We start from the raw sequence: 20985 nt of genomic DNA on the forward strand, positions 1-20985 counted from the left end.
TGAGGAAGTGGTGCGCCAAAAATCGTGCAACGCTGTCAAAGTTTCACAAACATATGTAGTAACTAAGATGTAAGTATATACGACCGCGCACGTATAGTGTCTAGTTCCAACCTGAGAGTATTGTCAGTTATGCAGAAGAATATCCCAAACATACTGACGGACAGAGTTTGTCTCCCTAGTAAGGGAAGATGTAGCCTGCGATACCCTCCTGCGTATATCCCAAATTATTGCTCGCATTATCCCGCTCAGCGGCGGACATGGTATAGAAGTGGTCCGTGGCACCACCGCTGTAGAGACGATAGAGAGGAAGGCCTCCACAGGCAGTGTCGGGATAGACATATCCGGTGATCCCCTCGTTGGTATACCCAAGTCTCTGCGCAGCGTTGTCACGCTCTGCCGCGTTGGTGGTATAGAAGTGGTCTCTGATCGCGCCGTTGTACAGCCTGTACAAGGGGACAGTGTGGAGCTCCTGAGTGGGGAAGATGTAGCCGGTTGTTCCTTCGTCGGTATACCCGAGATTGGTGACCGCATTTCGCATCTCTGCAGCGTTGGTGGTGTAGAAGTGGTCAGTACCACCTGCACTGTATGCCCTAAGCAGGGGAACGACATTCCTGCAATTTCCACAAGCTTGGGGAGCTCCTCCGCGAGCCTGTTGCAGGTGAACGGGCGGGTCAAGAGAATTGGTGATTTGAAGAATGTTGATAACTGACCTCCAAAGGACTCGCAGCAGCAAGCCCAACGAGGGCAGCAACAAAAGCAAGTGTGAAGCGCATGTTTGCTTGAGGCGTAGTAGTAGTTCTTCAAGTTGGGGGTACTGTAGAACTGGGTATGTTTGCCTGCCTTTTTATATCAGTATGAAGCCGATGTCGCTCAGGGAAACCACAGTGTCAAGCTGTGGTGGCCAGTCCGTTGTTGTAGATCCGACTCCATTAACACGTTTGAGGTAGAGCAGAGTGGATTCTTTTGATATATTGTATAAGCATCGATTCTTGGAATTCTAATGCACGTTGAACCTGGTCAGAAGCGGATCCACCACCGGGTCGAGACTCACCGAGTAGTAAATTGAGGCACAGGTTCGTTCAGTTTTCCGTCTGAAAAAAATGACAGCAATGTGGAATCTAGTGCGGGAAAAGAAAATGTTTCTGATAAGTCTTCCAAGAAAACGGACGCAATAGTAAATAGAATCACGGACGTCAGGGACAATGCTGGAGGATGAGGAGGCCACAAGAGCGAGTGCGGCGAAGAGCATTTTCGTATGAAACGTAGTAGACTTCAAGCTGTCGAAAATGTTGAACGGGCCTGTTTCGCCGCTGATGTCTCCGTCAGGGAAACTACAATTTCAAGTGGTAGCCGCTGTAACTGCGAGCCATATCGGAAGGGCTTCGATTCTTGTGAGTCAAACAAAGAGGGCGTCAGACAAGGAATCCGGTACGGGAACGCGCGGTGAATATACGTGCAAGGAGAAACGGATTCATAACAACAGGTTCGTTCTTCTATGAAATGTCAAAAGTTGAATTAGTGCGGGAGATGTTTAGAAAAGATGTGATAGCATGCAACACCTGCTTCTTCCATAAAAAGGACGTCATAGTTCAATGATAGCTGCTGTAAATCGTGGACGTTAGGGACGATGTTGATTAATTAGCGTGCCGTCCCTCCACTCCTTGAGCGCCCTAGGTAATTCAGCGCCGATTCGCAAACAACATATGAATGACCAAGGAGGACAGGCTAATATCAGCCGACTACGGGTCCAACATCCGTCAGTGAGTTTACTCATCTGAAAGGCATATGAAACGCATACGGAGGGGGGTCATCGAGCGCTACAGCTTGAAGAGAAAAGCCTCGAGCTGGGTTGAGCGAGAAGTAGAACTAATATATTTGAGATTAACTATTTCCACAGGACCAACAGTACAGAAATAAACAAAGCGAGCTAGAGAGAAGATGACGATGAGCAAAAGAGCATTGAAAAACACTTGCAGGAGGAAATCAGAGAAGCCGTAGGTTTCATTGTCCAAGCCTCCACGTGAGTCCCCGAGTCAGCACACGTACGCCAAAACGGCACACATGCACATGATCCCCGCCAGGAGCGAAGACGACTCTTGGAAACCCAGCGGAAGCAAGTTGTTCAAAGAATGGATGAACTTGTTTTCGTCGTATTGGAAGGGGGAGGAATGTAAACTCACCCAAAACTACAGTAATCCCCGAGGTGATTCCGAAAAACGAGAAAGCCTAGAAGAGATGAGAGTTAGCATCTTGTAATGGGGTCTCATTTTGAGAAGATAAAGAGGTCAGCAAGAGTTTTTTGGTACAGAGTGTCCACAAGAGGTTGATTGCTCTCGTTCGGAAGCAGAACTGAATTGAAGTTCATCACAAAAAGGGAGGGAGAAAGGGCATTGTAATATGGTCAACTCACCAGGACGACATGGACGATGACGAACAAGCTTAGAACAAGTTGTGATTGGGGGTCCTTATATGTAAACTGTGCAGTTTATTTTCATCTCCGATATCGGAGATTGAATGCAGCTTTGGTTTTCTCCAACGCTCTTCTCTTGCTCCCAACCAGCTCCCAACTTGCTCCTTACTGTTTTCGATGTGCTAACCTACAACATTCTCCTCCTCAACTTCTTGTGAGTGTGTTTTTCTTGTCGATGGCGACGACGATACTTTCCATTTCCGAGTCGGTGACACCGATGATCCTCACTCGTAACATGCATCACCAACTGAGCCTTTTTTTTTTCTCCCGTCTTTTTATTCTGCTGTTCATCGGGAGAATGCTGACTCGTCGCCTTTCTTCAGGTTGAATGTAAGCGACACAACTTACGTCAACGGCTGCGGACGAGCACTTGTGAGCGGGCGACAACGTCGATGGGCCCTTTGCTACACACACCACCCGCTGAAGCTTCCCCGTTTTGACTCCTGACGACTCAGAGCGTCGACTGATGTTTCTGTTACCATGGCCAGGTATTGAGTACTCTGTTTGCATCTCCAAGCAGCAGGCTGTCGTATTTAGGTGAGCATCCTTCTTTCCTTCCTTCCTTTCTCCATGATGCTTTTCAAAATATACAAGCATATGTCCGATTTTTGATGAAGGACATCTATATTCATCTGAGAGTTTATTTCGCCCCTTTGTCTCGTCCGCTTCGTTCGCCATAGCTGACGTTTTTCATTTTAGACCCGCAGCCAGCCTGTGGTATCTCCATCTTACCTATCATGTTGTAGAGCTTATTCAATACATCTGAAATTTGCCCTTCTACTTATTCTCCACTTTGAATTACCAGATTAATCTGGTGGCCGCTACCAGGAATGTAATAATTTGCACGAACATTGGCTACGGTGCACGTTGGGTGTCACGCAGGCTTTTTTTTTGAACAGATCTGATATCACAAAACTTGTTTGCGGATATGGGCATCAACCACCGCTGATCGCGTTGTGTCCGTCGCGCCTTGCGCTGTGGCTGACGCGTAACGCGGAAACGTTGAACTGACGCAGGAGGCTCGATTCTGATCCCCTTCGAATAGGGCCAGCACCGCAGCTGCTAGTGATTCCCTCGTCAGGAGCGATATCTCGAATGGCTTTCGAGTGGAAGGCAACTCGAGGACTTCATTTGAAAGGATGGGGACCACCGTGTTCGGTCCCTCCCACAATTCCACGCAATTGCAGGGTGACACATCTCCCGAAGATTCGGAACGCACCTTTCTCATACCCATATAGGCCATCCTTTGCCTCAAGCATGTTCTTGAGCCCTTTTTACCGCACTCGCTGGCGTTCAGGAGATATGATGGAACCTCACCTACGTCCAGAACGCAAACCCAGACGGCCTTTTTCCACGACGCGTGGTCGGCGTAAATGGCTCTTGGCCGTGAGCAACCTTTCTTGCCCATGATATACCCCGCTGCTAACATGTGTTCAGGCCACCGCCGGTCAACGTTCAGACAACTGACTCGCTCTTGGTCCATGTTACCAATTCTCTCTCGGACCCTGCCACCTTGCATCACCATGGCATGTTTTCAACACTACATCTTGGATGGACGGCGCCAAAGGCGTCAGCGACACAAGGGGCAAACAGCTTTTGTCGCCAGGTAAAGAGGTAGCAAATAGTAAATAATTATGTTAAATCTTTTATTTCACATTTGTGACAAAAATGATCAGTCAAATAAGATTATAATTTTCTTGCTTATGATCTTTGTGGCAATGACCAATAAAAAGAAAATGTTGTTGCCATGGCAGGAAGATAAAGATAAACCCTGTTTTGCTGCAGCAACAATGATGAGGCAATGATTTAATGTTGTTGACAGCTTGTTCTGACACAAGGAAACAGGAACAAAGAAATTATATAATTGCCAGGGAATTAGACATTCCCATGCAGGCCAGATCACCTTGTTGCTTGGCAAATATGTAAATTCTTTGTTTCTGTTTCCTCATGTCAGAACGAGCTTTCATTGACATTAAATCATTGCCTCATCATTGTTGCCACAGCAAAACAGGGTTTATCTTTATCTCCTGCTGTGGCAACAACATTTTCTTTTTATTGGTCATTGCCACAAAGATCATAAGCAAGAAAATTATGATCTTATTCAACTGATCATTTTTGTCACAAATGTGGAATAAAAGATTTAACATAGTCATTTACCATTTGCTACCTCTTTACCTGGTGACAAAAACTGTTTGCCCCTTGTGTGAATGGCATTTTCTTTCACCAACCGCTCCTACTCACGTCTTAACTCCGCCTTAGTGGTATACCCCCTGGTGGTACCTTCGATTACATTGTCCCCGTTAACACCTCTGACCAATGGGGCACCTACTGGGTGCACGGCCACTCATTTGTATCCAACTTCCTCTTTACTTTTCCGCCGCGTTTAACCCCATGCTTTCCTCAAGGGCCAATACGTCGACGGTCTGCAAGCACCTCTGGTTCTTCATCCTCCAAAAGAAGTTGCACAGTACGACGAAGAATTCACCATTGTTCTTGGGGACTGGTATCATGAAGAACACGCTGTGTTGCTGAAGCAGTTCATCACCATTGCGAATCCTAATGGTGTCGAGCCCGTCCCAGGTAGGTCTCTAGTCTTTTGCATCAACTTTTTTTACTGAAAAACAATCTCTCAGAGTCTGGATTAATGTACTTTGCGCAAAACTCCACCTACCTCGGGCCTATTGCTGGCTCAAATCCAGCTTGTGTCACAAGTGCAGTCGAGTTCAATGAGAATGCCACCCTGCCTTTCCAACCAGGAAAGATATACCGCTTGCGCATGGTCAACACGGCTGCGTTCGCCATGTTCTACTTCTGGATCGATGGGCATGATATGTGTATCATCGAAGTCGACGGCGTATGTCTCCTTTTTTGCGTTCTGTTGCACGAGCTAATGTCTGGGTACAGACAGTCGCGGTCCCATTTTGTGCCATTGTGCAAAATCAGTTTTTACGTTTGTCTTTCTAAATCTTCTCGTACCTTGTATTCTTGTCTCTTACAATTTCGCGGATTTTTGCAAAAATCCACTCTGTGTGGGTTAAGTGTTCAAGAAAACAAACAAGAACCATATTACAAAATGCTGACCCTTGCTTTTATTAGCTATAGGCCCCCTTATCTTTCGGAGTGAACTCAGGTATCACGCTGGTGTCAGGTGAGGTGACCCACACTATGACGAAGACGAACCCATCTACTCTTCAAAAAAATGGCTTCCACTGGACCTTCGAAAGTTTCTGTGGGGATTGTGTGCATGTTCCGATCTGAAAACTCATGGGATGATAATCCCTGCTTGGCCACTTACCGACGCTGCCTATCCTGACGTTGTCCCGATGCAAATTCGTTAGCCGCGGGCTCATGTGAGGCCTTCTGAAATACTGTGATTTCTGGTTAAAGTTGAAGTTGAACATTGCTGCCATGCAATGCCTTCACACTTGTCGCTAGAGCCAGCCAGAGATTTGAATGACGGTGGCTACGTTATTTCCGGACGGAACGATTGCCTTCGATGCGCTAGCTGTTTTGGTTTTACCAGGTGACTTGCAGGATGTGGTTTACCGTCTGCTTTCCTTAGCTCCTGAGTTGAGCTTGAACGGCGAGAAGGACCTGGTCGTCGACATTTGTGACGACTTCCTCACCTCCTCACTCACAGAACCTGTCTTGCATTCACAGTTGGATTAATCTCAGCGGAGTTGTCCACCATTTCAAAAATTGGTTTCTCCCTCAACCATGAGGTATCTTTGACCCATAATAACACAAATGAGCATCCTTGGTCATGATGGAGGCTTCCAAGAGGCTTCTATACAATCTAATTATATCGGTAGTACAGTGATTATCTATATATATTTGTCCATAGCATATTCAGAGGCATCTGTATGTTACTCTGGCTGGTTGTTGACGGTCCTGATCGACCAAAAATTCCTTGCGACGTGGTCTTCGAGAATGTACCGGTATGGCACGTTAAAGCAGCCAGCGGGACAGCCAGCTTCGCGCCACTCACGTCCCCAAGAATTCTGCATGAGGAAACATTGCTTGGAGTTGTTGTACCCAATGGCCAGGACTGCATGGCCGCATATGACCCTCTCCTTAGGCCCAGGCATTCCAACCTTGCATTTTTTTGTAACACAGGGGCATTTTTCTCAAAGAGAAAAAACCCAAACACAAAGGGATACCCCTCGTTGATACACTGGCGAAGGTGATTGAGATTGTCAGTATCCTGAACCTTCTTCTGTTCTGGTGTTAATCCCTTGCCCCGCTTGAGTAAGATGGATTCCCGAACTAGAATCTGGTGCTCGAGGGCCTCTGTGTGGGCTGCAGCAGAGGGCTCCGTCCGCCCCTGTGCACCCTGGATGAACTCCCTGGTCCTTGCATCGTAATCGCCAGGCTGATATGGCCAAGCCCCTTCAGAACAGACACCAAAGTCGAAAACACTCTGAATTGCGCTCTCAATGGAGCACCCTACATTGAAGTTGATTCGGGGGATATAGGGGGCCTTGGGTGGGCCGCTCTTTTGTGCTTGGAACCAAATATACAATCGGGAGGGGGCGAATGACTTTGTTTCCGGGTCAGATGGGGGGGTATAAAAGGGGAATATTGTATTATGTTTGTGGAGTGCATAAACGAACACAGAACTAACAGCATTTGCGATGCAGCTTCCATATCGGCCTTGGTGGCTGCGACTGTGTGTGCCGAGTACAACAACGTCAAACTGGGCAGGGAGAGGAGCAGAAGGGGTGGAAGTGGTAGTGGAGGTGGTAGTGGAGGTGGTGGTGGAGGAGGTGATGGAGGAGGTTGTGGAGGTTGTGGTAACGGAAGTGGTTGAGGAGTGGTCATAAACGTCTCCAAGGTCATGGTCATAAATGTCGCCAAGGTCATAAACATCACCAAGGTCATAAATGTCGCCAAGGTCATAAGGGTCGCAAAGGTCATCTTTGAGAACCTCTTCACATAGCTCATCGTCGAGGTCTGGTACCCAGCCGGCAGGGGGTATAAACATTTCGAGTCGACCCTGTTGGTTGATAATCCAATCCGCAGGAGGGAGGTAAATCATGTCGCTGGTGTCGCTGGGATCACAGACCCATTCGCGGTCCACGAAGACAAGCTTAAACTTGTCATCCTAATTTTTCATCAACGTAGACAGTTCTCAACAAAGACAGAGATATAAGGCAATATGTTACTTACAGCTCTCAGCCTGGGCACGATACGGTTATCCGTAGGGGTGGAGTGGGTAGTGGGTTGTTTGGTAACATAGTGAGGGTATCGCGGAGATAGTTCAGGGGGTAAAAGAATGTTGTTGTTGATGTGGTGCACCACGGGAAGTCGGTTATTTATCGGAGGCAGTTGTTCATTGGTATCGTAAGGTACTACTAGTTCAGGGCCACCTGATACTTGACCTGTTAATTGATGCTGGCATTCCATCGGCTGCAAGGTCTATGAGGGTATATGATAGGGGTATATGTTGGGTATGTCATGTCGAGTGATGGTGGATGGTATACAACCTCGCCTGAAGTAAAAACCCTGGAATAAGGGATGAAAAAAGTTGTCGTGTTCCTGTCTAAGCTGGCCAGTTTTTGGTTCAGGCGGGGCCCACAACCTGTGTAGAGCGTAGCCTGTTGGGGAAGGAGAAGAAGGAAAGAGAAGTAGAGCTGGGACCGACGAAACGGTCTGGAAGTGTGACCGATCTGTGATGAGGCTGACAGATCTCGCCAAGACCAGGCGGCAGCGACCCAGAAGGGAGAAAGCACAAGGGGTGTCAGATCCACCGATTGTGGACGTAGCTCCCACACATGAGGGTACCACCCTCATACCATATTTGGAAATACGGCTTGAGGCGGCTGATTCTGTGAGATCAAAGCAGCGTTCAATTGGCATTCATTAATATTCATTTCTCATCCCCTCCTTTCATCGACTTGGACTCGACGCATCGTCCTTATTAACTCAGATTTCCTTCGAAAAATGATCAACTAACACTTTATATAGTGTAATACCACAATCAAGTCAATCCTTTTCTTCCACCAACATTACACTATCACCCTCGTTCATTCAAACCATCTACAATACTCCTACTGGTGAAAGTCCTCCTAATCCCTCAGCATTCACAACTTCAGCTGTCACGTACGATGAAAATACACTTTCTCTCGAAAGAGGTGACGCTTCCTGAGGCACTTGAGAAGTAAGTACGCTGCACATGGTGTTACTGACAATGGGTGTAACACATATGTCAAACATGGGCAGGAATGGCACACGAGGAGTGCTCTCTATAAGCACCAGAAAAGTACAAAGTGCAGATTACACCTTATGGGTGGGTTGTAAAATCTCTCAGTTCATTTATCCATACTCAATTATCTCGCAGAGCACATTATTTCGCTACTCAATCCTGATCAAATCATATCACAACTCGACAATTGTTTGTGACCTCCCCAATCCCATTCTTTGGGAAAACTACCTGGTTGCCCAGGTGCTTCGTTTCCGTTAGGGAATGTCACGGGTTTGTAAACCCATGCGGGTCAATGCCACGGGTTTGTATGGGTACGGGTACGGGTTGGGGCCTAGTAACCCTCTCCTGACCCGCACCCATGCTGCGGGCATGGCGGGTTTTGGCACGTGAATGTTCTTTCAAGCTCAATGGGTATTTGGCACTACCCAGAGAATATTGCCAATTGTGCGGCAATGCAGACGGCAGACCTTCCTACTGTACAGCAGTTGTACAGTACCTGTGGCGTTGGTCCAATAAATGAAAAAAATTGCGTCGCTAAAAAAATCCACATCTGTCTAACCCACATCCCATAACCACATCCCACATCCCGAACCTATGCCGACAGACTCTCCTGAGGCCTCTGGCCCTCATAAACGTAAACTTTCGGCGAAGGTGACTACTAATGGTGACCCTGAAGTGGAACGAAAGAAGAAGAGATTAGAAGCGAAGGTACAGAGCATGAAACCGGCACCTACCCAAAAGCACTCTAAGACTACAACAAAGGCAGCCGCGATTCCGAAACCAGCCCCACGACCACGACAGAGTGGTAGCTACCACTTTTATGATAAAATACAGGCAAGTGCCTGCACACCGACATACACACTGCCTAATGAATTTATGAAATGAGAAGAGTAGGCAAAACTTATGAAATGTATTTCATTTCTTTACCAGTGCTTCTCATGACTATTTCATAACTGTCCTGAGACATATTTCAATACTACTTCATTGCAATTTCATTACTGCCTGGCCTTCCATTTCATTGTCTACCCAGCATTGTTTCATTGCTATTTCATTCTTGCCTGACTTTTAATTTCATTGCCTACCCAGCCTTATTTCATTGCCTTTTCATATCCTTGCCTGGGCTACTTCATATTCATTTCATATCCCTGCCTGGGCAGTCTCATATCCCTGCCTGGGCAATTTCATATCCTTGCCTTTGCAATCTCATATCCCTGCCTGGGCTACTTCATATTCATTTCATTTCTTGCCTTAGGCAATTTCATATCCCTTCCTGCATAATTTCATATCCCTGCCTGGGCAATTTCATATCTATTTCATTCCCTACCTTGGGCTATTTCATATCCTTGCCTTTGCAATCTCATATCCCTGCCTGGGCTATTTCATACCTACCCTACTGCATTTATCATTGCCCCCTCAGAATGTCAGGCACTGCCTTCAGGGTCCATTTCAGGGTCCATCCCAAAGAGGAAACATCACCTGGTTTGACCAAAAGTGAAGAAAACCAAGAGGAGAATGTTTTTACCTATCAGGGTCCATATAATGGGATGTTGGGATGTTGGTCACATGACCAATTACCAAAAATGGTCAAAACTGAAAGTTGTAGCCCTACACTATAGCTTCCCGAATCTGTTTGAATTATGTTCTGAAGTGCTCCCATTGTGAAGATATGAGGTAAAAGATTTTCAAAAGTGTTGCTTCATTTTTGTGTTTTTTTTGTTGCATTTTTCTCCATGAAAACCAAACCAAACAACATGATTTCAGTATATTTGGAAAGCTAAAAAAAAGGGCTACAATTATTGTATCATGGGGAAAATGACCAAAAAAGGAAGATGCATGCCCTAGAAAAGAAATTGACACTGATAGACTATAATAGTCAGATATAGGCTACCATAACTACCAAAAAGTCAGACATAGACTACAAAGTTTACTAATAGCCAGACTTAGACTACAAGGTTTACTGATAGACTACAAAAGTCAGACTTAGACTACAAAGTTTACTGATACACTACAAAAGTTGGATATAGACTACAAAGTTTACTGATACACTACAAATAACTACAAAAGTCAGACATAGACTACAATGTTTACTGATACACAAAAGACTACAAAAGTCAGACTTAGACTACAAATTTTACTGATAGACTACAAAAGACCACAAAAGTCAGACTTAGACTACAAATTTTACTGATAGACTACAAAAGACCACAAAAGTCAGACTTAGACTACACAGTTTACTGATAGACTACAAAGTATACTGATAAACTACAAAAGACTACAAAAGTCGGACTTAGACTACAAGGTTTACTGATAGACTACAAAAGACCACAAAAGTCAAAAACTTGTACTTAGACTACCAAGTTAGTAGTGTCCGCTTTTTGAGACTACAAAAGTTTGTAGTGTGCGCTTTTTCATTAGAAAAGTTTGTAGTGTCCGCTTTTTGGGACTACAAAAGTTTGTAGTTGACATGTAGTTTATGGTGTTCTTGGCTCTGTCCAGATTATGGGGGTGAGGTTGAAGGGTTGACATGATCTTACTTACATATTACTAATGCTGCTGCATTAGTTTTTGACATCATGCACAAGTTGTCTTCACATTAGGAAAGGCTATCCTATGCCTTCATAATGGCACCTACTGTCCTATCTCAAAATATAATTATTATAAGTTCATGTGGAGATATGGCTGAAGGAATACCATGACTTTACATATTGCTATTGCCACATCACCACCTTTTGACATCATGGCCAAGTTGGCTTTCACATCAGGACAGGCTATTCTCTGCTTTCACATTGATAGTTACTGCTCTGTCTGCTGTCACATTGATAGCTACTGGCCTGTCCCAAACTTTGATATCAGCTCTTTGAGGGCTATAGAATGATGGGCTGATTCATCCTTGGAGGTGTCCTTAAGTTAGGTCATGTTGTAAGTTGACCATGTATTGAGACTGAACAGTAGATATCAACATGAATGGCCTCCTCTGGCTTGACAGCCATCTTGATCATGATGTGAAAAAGTGATGATGTGGCAATAGCAATATGTAAAGTCATGGTATTCCTTCAGCCATATCTCCACATGAACTTATAATAATTATATTTTGAGATAGGACAGTAGGTGCCATTATGAAGGCATAGGATAGCCTTTCCTAATGTGAAGACAACTTGTGCATGATGTCAAAAACTAATGCAGCAGCATTAGTAATATGTAAGTAAGATCATGTCAACCCTTCAACCTCACCCCCATAATCTGGACAGAGCCAAGAACACCATAAACTACATGTCAACTACAAACTTTTGTAGTCCCAAAAAGCGGACACTACAAACTTTTCTAATGAAAAAGCGCACACTACAAACTTTTGTAGTCTCAAAAAGCGGACACTACTAACTTGGTAGTCTAAGTACAAGTTTTTGACTTTTGTGGTCTTTTGTAGTCTATCAGTAAACCTTGTAGTCTAAGTCCGACTTTTGTAGTCTTTTGTAGTTTATCAGTATACTTTGTAGTCTATCAGTAAACTGTGTAGTCTAAGTCTGACTTTTGTGGTCTTTTGTAGTCTATCAGTAAAATTTGTAGTCTAAGTCTGACTTTTGTAGTCTTTTGTGTATCAGTAAACATTGTAGTCTATGTCTGACTTTTGTAGTTATTTGTAGTGTATCAGTAAACTTTGTAGTCTATATCCAACTTTTGTAGTGTATCAGTAAACTTTGTAGTCTAAGTCTGACTTTTGCAGTCTATCAGTAAACCTTGTAGTCTAAGTCTGGCTATTAGTAAACTTTGTAGTCTATGTCTGACTTTTTGGTAGTTATGGTAGTCTATATCTGACTATTATAGTCTATCAGTGTCAATTTCTTTTCTAGGGCATGCATCTTCCTTTTTTGGTCATTTTTCCCATGATACAATAATTGTAGCCCTTTTTTTTTAGCTTTCCAAATATACTGAAATCATGTTGTTTCGTTTGGTTTTCATGGAGAAAAATGCAACAAAAAAAAACACAAAAAAGAAGCAACACTTTTGAAAATCTTTTACCTCATATCTTCACAATGGGAGCACTTCAGAACAGAATTCAAACAGATTCGGGAAGCTATAGTGTAGGGCTACAACTTTCATTTTTGACCATTTTTGGTAATTGGTCATGTGACCAACATCCCAACATCCCATTATATGGACCCTGATAGGTAAAAACATTCTCCTCTTGGTTTTCTTCACTTTTGGTCAAACCAGGTGATGTTTCCTCTTTGGGATGGACCCTGAAATGGACCCTGAAGGCAGTGCCTGACATTCTGAGGGGGCAATGATAAATGCAGTAGGGTAGGTATGAAATAGCCCAGGCAGGGATATGAGATTGCAAAGGCAAGGATATGAAATAGCCCAAGGTAGGGAATGAAATAGATATGAAATTGCCCAGGCAGGGATATGAAATTATGCAGGAAGGGATATGAAATTGCCTAAGGCAAGAAATGAAATGAATATGAAGTAGCCCAGGCAGGGATATGAGATTGCAAAGGCAAGGATATGAAATTGCCCAGGCAGGGATATGAGACTGCCCAGGCAAGGATATGACATTGCCCAGGCAGGGATATGAGACTGCCCAGGCAAGGATATGAAATTGCCCAGGCAGGGATATGAGACTGCCCAGGCAGGGATATGAAATTGTCCAGGCAGGGATATGAGACTGCCCAGGCAAGGATATGAAATTGCCCAGGCAGGGATATGAGACTGCCCAGGCAGGGATATGAAATTGTCCAGGCAGGGATATGAAATGAATATGAAGTAGCCCAGGCAAGGATATGAAAAGGCAATGAAATAAGGCTGGGTAGGCAATGAAATTAAAAGTCAGGCAAGAATGAAATAGCAATGAAACAATGCTGGGTAGACAATGAAATGGAAGGCCAGGCAGTAATGAAATTGCAATGAAGTAGTATTGAAATATGTCTCAGGACAGTTATGAAATAGTCATGAGAAGCACTGGTAAAGAAATGAAATACATTTCATAAGTTTTGCCTACTCTTCTCATTTCATAAATTCATTAGGCAGTGTGGATGTCGGTGTGCAGGCACTTGCCTGTATTTTATCATAAAAGTGGTAGCTACTAGTGGAATCGTGTGTTGTACTTTTTCTTCGGTGCCTTCAGCTGCTTCCGCATGCCAGCTTCAGACAAGGCCAGCATGCGAGATGTGCTGTGGGGCAGTGACAATGTTGTTTAAGAAGGGCAAATTGAAGCCTTTGGTAGCCGACTAAAGGATACCGTCAAGCAGACAGGTATTTTTCGATTTCGAGGATGAGCTGCCTGTAGGGTGCGTGAGGGTTTCCTGGACGGATTGGAGGTGGCGATGGTGAAGGATTCTCAGTCGGATGGATTTGTGCACCGGGATGGGGTGTGACGCCGCATGCGGCATGACCTCAAATTTCTCGAGTATCCCCCTCTTCTTTCACCCCAGGCCCGGAAAGAGAAGTTCACATATCATGGATTGACACTTGGGGTGTCTGCTGGTGAGTTACTCTTACTATCAAACACAGCGGTTGAACAACTCTTTTGTATTGACAATCTGCAGCTTCCGCAGGCTGGATTGTTGTTGATCGGCTGCACCCACAAGGGCTTTAAGCGATGTGCAGAACAACATTCCGACTAGCTCTCGCGCCTCATCATCTAGCAGCGAAATGTCAGCGACAACAAGCCTCTTGGACAGTTTGACAAGTTACAATGTACTCATGGTATAAACACAGACAAAAGGATCACCATTCGTGATGCAATAGCCCTTCCACATCCCCACTGACAGATATCCAGTCTCATAGTGTTGAAGAGATACGAAAAGTCCTGGTTAAAGTGTGCGAACAACATATTCGCGTTTGTGCGTTCGATGGTGGCATAAGAGTCTAACCATGTTCCTTTCTCACAAATTTTATCCAGTCCATCTGCTCCATGGGGCTGATCAAGGTGTAATCCTCTTTGTGATCTTCATGCTACAAGGTGCCTCTTGAACCAGAATGGCTCTGATCGCTCGAGTGGCACCGATGTGGTCTAGCTTGTCCAATGGCATTGATGACTTGAATAGGTCTTCCTGACATACATACGTCAGGTATACAGACATGACATTTCAACGGGAATTGCCTTACATTATTATCAAGACAGGTCGAATCAACTTGTCCGTGCTGTATTCAAACACACTGGTAAAGACCTAAGCAAAAATGCTAACTTGGTGGCGTACTTACCCTTCAAAGGTTTCCATATAGGGCATTTACTATAGGGTAATGGAAGCTTCGAGGTCTTCCTCCTCGCATTTCGTGGGTAGGACTTTTCAGCTGAATTTTGATGTTGAGGAAAGAGGATCAGCAACGCTGACGTATTATTTAATATTTTGGTTTGATCGAAATTTGATCGCTGTTGATCCTGACGACCTCAACAACTCGCTCAACAACAACCACATTGACCACTGCTCTCAGTGTCCTCAAGTTCGAAATCAGCAACATTTTTGCTCAAGGCCACCCTAGCTGGCTTTTGCAAGGCCCTGAACCTTTTCGCCAACCACTTTTTATAGGAAGAAGCTTCTCAGCCCGAGCAACTATTACTGTGCAAGACCCTCAACATCGAGAGCTATCTTGCAGATGCTGTCCATCTTGGAAGCTCTCAGTGTTCCTTCTCGTCTTGTCTTGTTGCCGTTGATGATGGTTCTGGAGGCCTCACCCGACATCTCTCTCGGGTACAGAGTCAGTACCATTGGCGTTCTGGCGTTCATTGATGTGACACATACATTCTAGAAGGTCTACTGTTGTTAATTTCTATCTCTATGTGTGTGTTCTTTCTTTCTTTCCACTTTATGACAATGGCTAATGTGCAACGGATAGTTTTTGGGGACGGCTGTAGCTGCTGCTTTGGGGTGAAAACGGGGTGGTACATATTGACACATCTGGTGAGTTCGGTTGGACATCTTTCTTTGTTATTTCATCTAAGACATTTTTCTGCAGCATTATTATACTCAAGGATTTTTGGCGCCTGTAACTTTCTCTGCTGGGGTTTAGAAGGTTACTTTGTTACTGTGATCTGGATGTTCAGCACATTGAGCACTGTACATTTTACTCTCTCTTGTTGTTTCTTGTGTCGCTGACTCTTTCTCCTCTCTTTTTTTACAGATGTCATCCTGGATCCAGGCCTTGGAATGTGGTGGCTTGTGGTCTGCCTTGATTCTGGAGGTATGCCCAGCCTTCTGTGCACATTCAGTCAAGTATAACTTACAATATCCCTTCACAGTCATGAGCTACATCATCTCGCATTGGTGAATACACCCATATTCATCTCTTCTTCCTGTTCTCTCTGTCGTCAGCCGCATCCAAGCAAGTGAATCATCCTTCTGGCCTCACATGTCAGCCTTGGAGTACATCGAGTATACTCTTCATCAACAGGCCGCTTTTTCGCCCCTCAACACGTTGGAATGCTTACATTCCCCGCCACACCTACAACCTGCCATCGGCACCCTCTGTCACTTGCGGTGGATTTGAGATGGATGGTTTGCATTCTGTCACCACAGACAACATCATGTGACTCATCAAGCATGGCAACTAATAAGAATCGTTAAAACTTTTTTTTCTCAACAACAAATGCCAGCCTCTCTGTGAAGGGCATAATATTGTACCTGTTCATGACCACCATCCACCGCAGAAGTCCCATGATTCAGGCAAACTTCAAATACGATCTGTGAAACAACCCACAAAACGGGCCAGACTCTGATGGTGATTCAGACATTTTGTACAGGATACACCATCTCTCCAACCAAACTCAACTTCTCGAGCAAAATTGTAAAACTGGAGCTCGTTACAGACATTATTCTCATCGACTTCAGTAAATTTTGGCTTTTGGGAAATTAGGATCATCTCCCCAAAACCTAGTAGCTGGCTCTCTCTCCCTAATCCTCCCCATCCATTCCATGGTCAATGCAACTGTCCTCACAAACAATGTAGCATCAAATGATCAATCAACTAAAAATCCTTCAGCTCTGTGCCTTTGAATTCTCCAGCTGCAATGTTGCCGTACAACAAGCCATAATGGGCCAGCATGTGCTGGACTTTAGACAGATGATTGTTGGCCGCACTTAGCCGTTCTCAAGCCCCTTCCACTCATTCTAGGAGTGGCCCAAGTTTCCCCCTCTGTTAGCCAATTCCTGTGATATGACCCTTTGTTGTTCCATTATCATTGCTTCTCGATGTATGTTCTTCCTTTCAGAGTCTTGTTATCATTGACCTTACCTTTCCCCACCCACCGATGCTTTAGTCCATCTTTGAGGTATTTTTTCTTGTATCCCTCGGGCTCTACAATGTTCCCAGTGCACTGTCAACACCCACCATGATCTACGTCACCTTGTCATCGCAAACTGAAATGACCACAGAGAACCCCGACGTTGTTGAGACAGGGCTCAAGAAGGATGACAAAGGACACAAGCTACGTGGCAGAGACTGGCAGAGCACCCAGTGAGATGCCACCAACCGTGTAACCTCATTGTTTTCGCAGAACAGCCCAACACCTCCTACCTTTTAATGACTACCTTCAAGTTGCTCTACCTCTGCGATCAACAACCCGTGTGCAATTGTACGGTAAGTAACCGACCACCTTCGACTCCATGCCGTGCCGCTAACCCCACCTTTTTTCTTCCTGCAGGAAATAGGTTTGGAGGGTGCTTACTTAGCTCAGAGGCTTGACAAAACATCGCAATGGCGGCACCATGGGCCCCCACCACGGCCACAAATGAACAAGCCTCACCAACGGAAATAAATCACCCCTCCTCGTCTGCTCAATTGTGACCAAAAAAGCTAATCCATCTGTTTTTCTCTAAGACAGGGACCGAGGCCACTACTACTTTGCCCCTCCTCTCATTCAGCCATGCGAATCTGCTCGTCACTCAATTGCTCAACCAGTACCAATGCTGACTGCCAACCTGCCACCCACCGTCCACATGGCAACCACACCATGACCCGAGCTCCTGAACAGCTGCGCCATGCATTGAGCACATGAATGCCCATCGCTGCCACAACCTCAACAGTGCACCGAAGTTACAAACGCGCCTGGCCCACCTAGCTCCACCATGTGCAGTCAGAAAGAGCATACCAGTGATGGGGGGAGGCGGCTTTGTCGGTTCTTCTAGTGGTATAGTAGCCTGCAGATCTAGACGTGTCTTCGCAGGCAATGCATTGCAGAGTAGGGAAGTGAACGTGCGCCTCAATGCCCCAAAGAATGTTTGGAAAGCCAGCTTTTCTCCCCTTCCCTTCAATAGTTGAAAGAGAACTGGCAAGCCTGGAACGGAGTTGCTCGACATTGGTGGCGAGTGGCATGACTGGCTTCATGGTTTGAGTCGACGCTCATGGTATGTGTATATCATCCAGACTTGGGAATTTTAAAACAAGGCGGCTATTTTCTGGGAGGCGTCATCCACCAGGAGCCCACTTCCCTACGCTATCCCATGCTCCTGATACCCAAATCCTGTCTTACTCTTTGAGAGTGAGAAACACAACGTTAAATAGTGCGCAATCGATTAGAACCCTTCAAGTCCCAAAATCTGATGATTCAGATTTTGCTGGAGATAATGGAGCTCGATCAGCCTCATTGCGATTCCAATTTATTCACACTATATTCTGTGTTTAATCAACGACTATATTTCAAATGTTCAGCACATATTCTTCGGTTAAAATGGATTGAATAAACTTTAAATATAAACACTGAATAAAATGGAAGCAAATTGAAGAATAAATTATAAATATGTTCAGAGTATAAACAGTGAATTTGAGTTTGAAGGTATTTTAAATTTATTCTTGGTATGTTCAAAGTTTATTCACTGAATATATAAGCCCATGCCCACAGTGTGTTGTGCGATCTCCGCCTTGGAACCGACATGAGCGCGAGTGGCGACCCTTTGCTCATGTCGCATCCAAAGGATCGAAAGTCAATGTCCGGGGGTAGGAACAAAAGTGGAGGACGGGGAGGAGAGGGAGATGGAAGGGCAAAGCGAGCAAAACGAGAAGATTATTTGCAAGTGCAGTGAGCAATCATTGGCTCAGGTGCCATGTCTGGAACAAAATAATGCCTAATTGGGCGTTATTTAACACCCATTTGGGAACAATCAAAAATTAACACCCAATTGGGATTGCCATCAAAATTAACACCCAAATAGGCAGGCAGCCTCTAACACACACAATCTTCCACAAAACCATAACTTGCACCGCAGGCTGAGAAAAAAAATACCTGTATTCTATGTTTACCTCTACTTATGTGGTCAGTAGAATTTGATAGGCAAAATGTCTGAAATCACAGTAATGTAGTTCTGGAACCTGGGAAAATTTAACACCCAAATAGGCAGCTGCTCAAGCAGTTCACCTCCCTACAGGCTTTTCTTGTTGTGTTATGAGCCACAGGCCAGAAAAATATTTGAATAGCTCACTTTACTTGTGATAAATTGTAGGATACTCCAATTTGAACCCAGAATGCATTTTTGAACCATTGGGAAGAAAATTTGTGTTGTTCTGAACATATAAAGTCAGTTCTACTCAATGCAATTGCTCATCAAAGTATGAGTCAATGCTAATAAAATATTTCAGGGTATGTGGAAGCACTTTACATACACTTCTCCTTCCTAATGGCATGTTGCCATCCAGCAACAATAAAAGAATCAACAGGTAAAAAAAATTGTTGCACTGCTATCAAATGCTGATACATGAGCTACTGGTATGTTATTAATATTTCCTGACATTGCCTTGAGCTTCATGTGCAAAAGAGTTGTACTTATATCAAGATCTGGACTGTGTTACAATAAATCTATCCAAAATTGAAAATAAATCTGTCAAAATTGAACAACTTTTGCTTTTGATCTACAATTTTACATATGTAGACAGGGTAAAGTACCCTACTTCTTAGATGCACATTTTTGAAAAAAAATTGAAAAACCATTGACTGTTCCAGACATGGCTCCAGAGCCCAATCATTGACTCAATGTGGTGTTGCACAATCCTTGGTAAGTGTGATGACCAGTGACATGCCATGACATAGCGTCACACGGCCAATTTCTTGAGACATGGACTTTGTACCTTCCACAACACCAATCCAATATATTTTTTGCAGTGGGTTTGAGGGAATGATGTGATTGAATCCACTGAGAGTGTTTTTTATGTAGAAATTGTATTTATTGCTCCAAAAATGCGAAATCAGCTTGTTTTCCCTGCCAAATTTGGCACTCTGGAGAGATTGGACTATAACCTTCCAACCACAACACATATGGACATGGTTTGTAGGAGGATATTACACTTCAGTCACCCACCTTGACCAAGCTATTAGCCTTGTAAAATGTAAGAATGTATCCAGGCTAATAGGTTCTTCGGCCATTTATTTTTTTGCCTCTGGAGAAAAATATATTATTGCATTGGGCAAAAATGTTTGGCCTTCAATATGGTGACTGGAAATATTTGGGCTGATATTTTGTATTGAAAAATATCCTAGCCATCTGAAAGTGGTCAGAAATATTTGAAGCATGTTAGAGTGGTAGGAAATATTTGAAGTGTTTCAGACTGGTAGGAAATGTTTTAGTCATGTCACACTGCTAAGAAATATTTTAGCCATGTCACACTGCTAAGAAATGTTTTAGCCTTGTCACACTGCTCAGAAATCTTTTGACCATGTCACACTGCTCGGATATATTTTAGCCATGTCACATAGGCCAAATATTTCCTGCCAGTGTCATGGAGTATCTGGGGTCCTAGTTTCAAAAAAAAAACTTCAAAAATTTCTGACCATTCGAACTTTTATCTTCTGGATTCAACTTTTCTACAAAATTTATCATAAATATAATTTTGGTCCTAAACTTGCCTTTTTACTCCTATATTGTATTTTTATCATAGAAAAAGCAGATTATATATTGCAAGCGACTGTATCTATTTGTATTCAGCTATTTGTTGTATAGTTATAGCCTCTAAATTCTGCTTTATCATATAATAAAGATTGTTACTGACTGCTCTTATATTGAGTTTATATTGATAATTGCCTATAATAAACCAGCCCTACTTACTGAATTGTGACCAATGTCTATTGATGTCTGTAGCTAATCCATTCCAAATTGATTGTATCAGACAGAAACAGCTCTAGGATTTATGCAAATGTGATGAGTCATATGACACATAAACATGTGGTTGAAATGTATCACATGACATAATGTATTCATCACATTTATCTCTTAAACATTGGAATAATTAGCCACCAGAATTCTCTGGAATGACTATCACAGGAATGATCTTAAACTAACTTTCATTTCCATTTTGAAGTATATTCATTGAACTCTGACATGGTTTT

General features: G+C 43.9%; 6 protein-coding genes across 6 annotated transcripts; 2 read left to right on the forward strand and 4 right to left on the reverse strand.

The window, feature by feature from the left end:
• Window positions 1-175: 175 nt before the first annotated feature.
• Window positions 176-773, reverse strand: LACBIDRAFT_304386 (uncharacterized protein; the record flags this gene model as incomplete). Its single annotated transcript, XM_001884791.1, has 2 exons — window positions 176-649; window positions 711-773. 2 exons carry the CDS (start codon window positions 771-773, stop codon window positions 176-178), a joined length of 537 nt encoding a protein of 178 aa, XP_001884826.1.
• Window positions 774-2001: 1228 nt separating this feature from the next.
• On the reverse strand, window positions 2002-2421 carry LACBIDRAFT_304387 (uncharacterized protein; the record flags this gene model as incomplete). The annotated part of the gene is made up of 3 exons (XM_001884792.1): window positions 2002-2226; window positions 2307-2349; window positions 2411-2421. The coding sequence occupies 3 exons, from the start codon at window positions 2419-2421 to the stop codon at window positions 2002-2004; spliced, it is 279 nt and encodes a 92-aa protein (XP_001884827.1).
• Window positions 2422-3727: 1306 nt separating this feature from the next.
• LACBIDRAFT_304388 (uncharacterized protein) lies at window positions 3728-3937 on the forward strand (the record flags this gene model as incomplete). The annotated part of the gene is made up of 2 exons (XM_001884714.1): window positions 3728-3856; window positions 3908-3937. 2 exons carry the CDS (start codon window positions 3728-3730, stop codon window positions 3935-3937), a joined length of 159 nt encoding a protein of 52 aa, XP_001884749.1.
• A 657-nt stretch (window positions 3938-4594) lies between these two features.
• LACBIDRAFT_304389 (multicopper oxidase, ferroxidase) lies at window positions 4595-5434 on the forward strand (the record flags this gene model as incomplete). The annotated part of the gene is made up of 5 exons (XM_001884715.1): window positions 4595-4671; window positions 4730-4820; window positions 4876-5050; window positions 5104-5324; window positions 5375-5434. The coding sequence occupies 5 exons, from the start codon at window positions 4595-4597 to the stop codon at window positions 5432-5434; spliced, it is 624 nt and encodes a 207-aa protein (XP_001884750.1).
• Window positions 5435-6290: 856 nt separating this feature from the next.
• Window positions 6291-7876, reverse strand: LACBIDRAFT_304390 (uncharacterized protein; the record flags this gene model as incomplete). The annotated part of the gene is made up of 2 exons (XM_001884793.1): window positions 6291-7574; window positions 7640-7876. The coding sequence occupies 2 exons, from the start codon at window positions 7874-7876 to the stop codon at window positions 6291-6293; spliced, it is 1521 nt and encodes a 506-aa protein (XP_001884828.1).
• Window positions 7877-14173: 6297 nt separating this feature from the next.
• LACBIDRAFT_304391 (uncharacterized protein) lies at window positions 14174-14505 on the reverse strand (the record flags this gene model as incomplete). The annotated part of the gene is made up of 2 exons (XM_001884794.1): window positions 14174-14344; window positions 14404-14505. 2 exons carry the CDS (start codon window positions 14503-14505, stop codon window positions 14174-14176), a joined length of 273 nt encoding a protein of 90 aa, XP_001884829.1.
• Window positions 14506-20985: the final 6480 nt, after the last annotated feature.

This window comes from Laccaria bicolor, genomic scaffold (genome assembly GCF_000143565.1).
Source record: "Laccaria bicolor S238N-H82 LACBIscaffold_27 genomic scaffold, whole genome shotgun sequence".
NCBI classification, from domain to species: Eukaryota; Fungi; Basidiomycota; class Agaricomycetes; order Agaricales; family Hydnangiaceae; genus Laccaria; species Laccaria bicolor.